This window comes from Fukomys damarensis, unplaced genomic scaffold, assembly GCF_012274545.1.
Source record: "Fukomys damarensis isolate Sample0158 unplaced genomic scaffold, DMR_v1.0_HiC HiC_scaffold_33, whole genome shotgun sequence".
Lineage (NCBI taxonomy): Eukaryota > Metazoa > Chordata > Mammalia > Rodentia > Bathyergidae > Fukomys > Fukomys damarensis.
Genome location: NW_022900945.1, coordinates 44,705,073 through 44,711,989, shown reverse-complemented (window position 1 = coordinate 44,711,989; position 6,917 = coordinate 44,705,073). Strand labels below are relative to the sequence as shown.

At 39.6% G+C, this 6,917-nt stretch overlaps 1 protein-coding gene across 2 annotated transcripts in view; it reads right to left on the bottom strand.

The window, feature by feature from the left end:
* Positions 1-4,882: 4,882 nt before the first annotated feature.
* Positions 4,883-6,917, bottom strand: part of Hipk1 (homeodomain interacting protein kinase 1) — a 40,100-nt gene continuing 38,065 nt past the window's right edge. The window contains exon 15 of one of the 2 annotated variants that reach the window (XM_033758051.1): positions 4,883-6,606. In XM_033758051.1, coding sequence (XP_033613942.1) covers positions 6,115-6,606 — 492 coding nt within the window. In that variant the 3' untranslated portion in view covers positions 4,883-6,114. The remainder of the gene's footprint in view (positions 6,607-6,917) is intronic. The other variant, XM_010631245.3, reaches the window with a different exon arrangement.

The following is a 6,917-nucleotide window of genomic DNA, read 5'->3' as shown; positions in this document are numbered from 1 at the left end:
AAACACCGTTCTTGTTTTGGGAGAATGCTTTCAGTGTTGATTTGTAAGAAGCTGACATCCTTCATTAATCCTTGCCTTCTCTAGCAAGAATAGGATAGAATTCCTGCCTTGTTTCCGTGGAAGCTGGAAGCGGGAGCTATTTGAGGGGAGGTGGGAAAAAGGCCAGAGGCCAAGTCAAACTCCTTCTATAGCTCACTGGCGCCATCTCGTGCTAAGCACCGGGTGCCATCTCAGGATTAATAAAGAAATCAAGGATTAGACCTTCCCCGAGGTTGAATTTTTTTCTACAAAGCAAGGCAGGTAGTTTGTATTTACAGGGTTTTCCACCACTAAAATACAGATTTCCCTACAGGCTACCCAATTTATTTAGGGGGCTATGCCAATCTCTCTGATTTAGCTCAGGGAAAAGAATACAGTGGAGATTAAAACAACAAAGAACAGGTCATTGAGAAGTTAGTAAATTAGCTCGATTTTCTGGAAGTGGGGCTAACAGCAGAGCAGTGCTGCATGGCTTTCCGAGAGTAATCTCTTGCCAAAATTGAGTAGTTCAATAAATTCGCACTAATTTAATTCACTGACGTGGGGAGAAAAGAAAATTTGAAGTTTATGTAAGTTGTAGTCACCCAAAATAAATATATTCTGACCTTGCTGTTTCTGGGAAAAAGACTTCTGACCATTCATCTTGGTTAGGGTTCAAAAGAGTATTCCTAACTGTTGCTCATTTCTATATCCTAACCAAAGCTGCAAGAACCCAAAATGAATTAACTGGCCACTGCAGACTTGGCCTGTGACACACGTCAAAAGTCAACTAAATAAAGCATTTAGTCAGAGACCTGCAATGATTAATCTTGACAAATCTCTGAGAAAAGATGATCATTTTAGCATCAAGTGAGAGCTATCAGAGGTGCTCCTTCTCTGAAAAGGACCACCCATCTAACAGTACAGCTCCAGAAAAAAACAACAGCATCTTCCTGTGCTGATTATTTTCATTCCACTACCTTAGGTGATTGGTGAAACACACTAAGAAACAAACTTTAATTAGCTCATCTGAGAAGTTTTCTACTTCTTTCACAGGGTGATCTAAAGAAGCTAACAGTCTAGCCCTGGACAGCTAGCTAGTAATGCAGCTTCACAACAGCATACATTTTCACCATCAGGAGAGATTTTTAGTGACACTTTTCATGACTGGATTGCATGGACAGTGGAACACTGGGTGGGAGTGGGTGCTAACGCCACCTCCTTCCTGTACCTGCCAGAGAGTCAATGCAATGGAAACCCGCGTGCACCAAATTTGTGACTTGGATAAAAGGTAGTTGTTACCAGGATCAGTATTTCAACCTACTTGTGTATGCCTGTGAAGATGGGTACTTACTGTTATTAAGCAAACATGTAAATTTTATTTAATTATTACACTTGGCTTATGTTGTTTTGTAAAATAATGTATTAAGTTAAAATATTTTAAAAAGGAAACTTTGCTACTCATATCTATGAATTACATTATATATTTTGTATATGGTCCAAAACAATTTTCTTCACTCAATGAGGCCCAGGCAAGCCAAAAGGTTGGACATGCATATAATGATCTCAGACCTCCATTCTTGGGGAATATTCCCTACCAGAACTTATTCATTTCCATTATGGAAATTATTATCAAGAATGAAATTGTCATGTATATGTACCAATTCCCCATGATGAATGTAATCATTATGTACTGCAAACATGTACTAATAAAAATTTAAATTAAAAAAATGAATTGTCTCTAATGCTGTTAGTGTTCAAACACAATGTGCTTAGCCACTCCAAAGATGTCATTTCTTCATCCCCTCTGTGCCCCTATAACAGAAACAGCCACACAAATCAGAAAATTTACCCATTTTATTGATGCATTGCAATTGCTCTACATTTTACCATATTATGTAGAAAATACTGAAAATACAAGCTACTTTGTAAAACCAAAGACAAACATTAAATCCAAAGTTAAACTATGTTTTACACAATGGACCCTTTTCCCATAGTTAGTATTAAATTTTAAATATCTATTTCTTTTGTTAAAATGATTATTTTACATACTCCCTAAGTACATCTGCATTACAAACATAGCTCAATAATTTCTCAGAAACTATCTGTTTCTAGAGGTTTGTTGTAAAAGGAAGCTCACAACCAGAAAAGGGAAAAAGAAAAAAAAGTTTAAATCACACACAATAACTAGCATATCAAATACATTTAATAAAGTAGGAATTCCATTGCAATATCAAGGATTCAAAGCAGAAATACTAACATTACATACAATGTACATATAATGTACTGCTACATGTAGTGAGATTATTTTTCAAGCTGAATTGAAACCACACATTAAAGTTTAGCAACAAACAACCATGTAGACATGCTGCACCATCCATCAGTTTAAAAACAAAATCAAAATAGGAAGCAGGCTGGGCTATTCCTGTCACTGAGAGGCAATTTCACTTCCCATCCTAAAACAAACCATCTCAACTAGTGGATTTCTGTGTAACACTGCTGAGTAAAACACACACTACTGTGCTTGCCTGGCTAAGAGCAGTCAAGCTTAGCCCCTCTAGTGGAGGATGATGGATGAGCAATCACAAAAGCAGGCTCAGAATGGACAGAACTCTTTGAAATGGAATTCTTATTCCTGGGGTTGGCATTTCAGCTGAACACTGACAATGCCATCAGCCTCTTGGGAGCTCTTAAAACTCAAGAGTGATCAAGTGTCCTGACGAGGCTAGATGGCTGTACTCGACCCTCCCCACTCCTTCCCTCACCTGGAAGGGTACAAGTTGGAAATGAACCTGACCAAGGACTTAAAGCCTCAAAGGTCAGGCCACGGTGACCCAGACCAGCTGCTCCCTACATTCAAAGGACTTCCCTACGCTGTCAGGGCCAGCAATGTTAAACCCCAGGGACAGAATCTAAAGCCACACCAAGCACATACACATTCAGCAGACAAAGGTGGATTTTTATCTTGGTAAACCTGAAATGTCAATTTGCAGAGTGAGACCGAAAATCTCTCTAGGTTATTTTTTATGCCACACATGGCTAGTCAGGTGATTAAGGTATTACCCTTTCCTATGGAGTCAAGACTCTTTATCTCAAATGATATTTACTTATTGGACTAAAGGAAGAGGTGGGGTTTTATTTTTCCCTGCATCTTATTTCTTACAAAAACAAGAAATTTTGTCCCTTGCAGAAGAAAGATAAGGAACAAAAAGTGTTTCCACTAGAAACCAGACCTGCATTAAACAAGAAAACCAGGATGTGCTTGGCAAAAAGGAGAGACAAAGATCATACACACTGACCAGAAAACTATGTAACACTACTTATAAACTACACAAACTGCCTGGCTGTCTTGACCAATACAGTGTGGAACACACAACTTAATATTATGATTTTTTTACAATACAGAAAACACAATACGTTCCTGGTAAGCTGTATTGAGTACCAGTCCCATCTTGGAAACCCTTACTCCTTTTATGCTGAAGAAACTCCAAACACTTTGTCAGCTCCTCGGTGTTCAACCCGGTGCAAAGCTTGCTGACCAGGCTCCATGAAATCTCCCATCTCCATCCTGCACCTTCTTGACACCATCTCTATACAGAACCAGTCCTAGAATTATATCTCCAGTATAATTTTCAACTCAGATGGAACACATCTCTCTTAGGGTAACCTTCTTCCCCTGAATCCTTTACGGGCAAGAATGTCCCCCCATCCCCAGTACCTTCTACTTGACTCAGATCTGTGGAGAGCTGAGAGTACCAGGACAATGTCACAACTTGAAGGGTCCCAAGAATATACAAGTTGTTAAAAAGAAACCTGAAAAGCCTCAATGATCCAACAGGCTTTGGTTTCTTAATATTCTTCACCAGCTAAGAAACCTTTCTGAGAGTTTCTCATCACCAGCGACACGACAAAACTCCTCATAGTATAGGGACATGGTAAGCAATACAACAGGATCTTTGGTATAAACACATCTGTTACATGTTTGTTTTCAACAAGCAAATATTTTATTAGCAATGTCAACTATTTTCAGGAAGGACTGCCACATGGGAAAAGAAAAAAAAAATTTCATTCTAAAAGTGATTGCACATATTTTAAAAAAGAAAGAATGCATATTTAATATTGGCTTGACTCCTCTCACCTGCTTCCTAAATTCTCACAGAAACAAGGTAGCAATGCACAGTGAGAGAGCCACATGGGGAAAATGCTTCTGTGAGAACTCAGCTAAGACTCCAAAGTGGAAAGGAGTAGAGCTGGCAATAAAGAAGAAAAGCTGCTGTTTTTATTTTTCAACAGTGGCAGGGAAACTGAGAACAATGCATCTACACAACACAGCTACTAATCCTGTTCTGACACATCCCAGTGAACAGCTTCTGGGTCCACGGGGGCTTGCTGGTCCATCCTAAGGCAAGCTCACTGTAAACTCTATTAACCACTACATTATCGTATAAGGCACTACAATAAGGGAAGGGAGGAGAAAGGGAAGGAAAAGACACACACTGAACAACTCCTCACCAGACACACCTGTGCAAAACAATTCCAAGGGTCTCCTCTCCTTGCAGGCAATGCCCCTGCTCATTTAGCACTACAGTAATATGCTCTAATATAATTGCAATTAGTTCACATACATTCCAACAAGTATCAGTTCATTTTGGTTTAAATACAATGGAGACGTTAATTCCATCTCCGGGGTAACACTGGAGGATCAGATACACACTAAATACACAATTCAAGTGTAATCACTACACATTTGATTACAAATAACATTTTAGGTTAGCAGGAAAAAATTGCTTGTTATATTTTTCTAATCAATATGTACATATTTAATTATGCAAAATATTAAAACACCACCATTACAAAACTTCTAAAATATTTTAAATTCCGTAATAAATTTTTAAAATATTTTTTTGCAATTCCTACATGCACTTATTATATAAGTCAATAAGAGAGCATTCAATTTGCTGCTGGCATACAAAGGAAGCTACTTTAAAGTATAAAAGCTATACATAACAACGTTCTTATCTAGTTTCAGATCCTTTAGCTTTCTCCCCAAATAAATCGCATAAAACAGAAGGGAGAGATGAGGAAAACACAGAGGTGGATTCTTGAAAATTCATAGTAATCTTCAGGCAAAGATCACCAATACCAACAACCTGTTGGCAAGCTCATCAATGCCAGTATCTCATAATAGAAAGAGATTTTGCATATAATAAAACCACTACCACCATACAATAATCACTTTAATGGCTTCTCTAATAAAATTTAAGTTGAATCAGAAAAGTGGAGTCCTTAAAAATAATTTTTAAAAGAATTCATGGCACTTCATTTAAAAAAAATAATTGGCATTTCCATGGTGGGCACAAATTCTCTCACACTGAATGACTAGAAAATTTTTTTAACCCTACTTTGCAATAATCACATATGTAACCAATCAATATGTAACTAGTTTAAAAAGTCCATTAAGTATAATGCAACAGGAAAAGAAAACTAAAACAATGTAAATTTGACTGTCCCCAAAACAAAGATAAATTTTTGAGGAGAAATGCCTGACAGTAAAATACAGAGTGGTATAAGCTGCTGTAAAATAAAATAAGTAAATAAGCCTTGAATTTTAAACAAACCAAAAGTACTTATTTTTCTTTTCTCTGTCACCAGATTTTAATCTATCGGCTTTTAGCCTCTGACCAGCAACCACAATAAAACAAAGTTAAATAAAGTGGGCTTCACTTGTATTCAAAAGCATTTATAGAAATCAAGTGAGAGAGACAAAATATTTTTCAAAGGATAACTTCAGAATGATCTCTCTTCCTTGGTAACTGCAGAAGATGGCTTCTGAACTCTTCCAAATACCAAAAATGCTGTCATAAAAATAAAGAATTAAAAAATAGGGCAAAGTTTGGGAGACTACAACAATGCAGTCAACACTGAGACAGGTTCCCCAGCAAAAAGCCTTCAGCTTCAGTGGGTTCCTGCAGAACAAGTTGCTGGCTAAGAAGTTTTAAGAGAGTGTAAGGGAGGTGCTCACCATACGTAGCTCGTTAAGAACTCAGGGCCAGGAGCAGGCAGCCATGAACCCTCCTCCTCCCTCGTGCTCACCAACTACAAGTAAGAATACTGGCTGATCTTGGTGGGACTCAGCGGGTATCCAGTATAAATTGTTGAGCCTCGAGAAGACCCAATATAGGACTGGGTGGCAAACTGATGTTGGTACTGAGCAGGGGCCACGCTGGCAGAAGTGAGGAGGCTGGGCCCAACACTGACAGGGGCCTGGTGCACCAGAGTGCTGGGGTGAGTGGCATAGGCTGCAGCATGCCTCGAAGAACCCTGTGAGGAGAAAAGGTGAGCAATGGAGCTGGTGGAGCCCAACGCAGCAGCAGCAGAGGTGGGGGCAGCATACGTATACAGGTGAGGCTGGCTTGGCAGGTGAGCAGGGGCTGGGGCCAGGTGTGGGTGCCCCGTTGAGTGTAGTGGGCTGCCATGCTGGAAGGCGTAAGACGCCTGGGAGAGCGGGGCCACAAACGCCTGCTGTCTGCGGGGAGCAGGGTTGTTGCTTCTTTCCTGCGAGGTTGGAACGGACGAGGACTGCTGGTTCTGGAAAGAGGAAGAAGGGAATGAGGAATCTTGAGGTCACTCTGGTTTGGGGCACCAAAGGCCAAGTTAAAAGTGGAGGTTCTGGCGTGTATTATTTCTGAACTGCCATGGCACAGGATCTCCCAGATTGGCAATGAATGTTGTCAGAAACCAGCCACACATCCCTCTGCCTTCTGGAAGAGTAAATCCTAACCTGGTTCAGATGGCAGCAGTTTGATCTCATGTATGACAGTATCAAGGGTTCATCAGGTTACCCATTACTACAACTTAGGTAACTATTAACTCACTGTATTCTAGGGTCAGTGATTTTT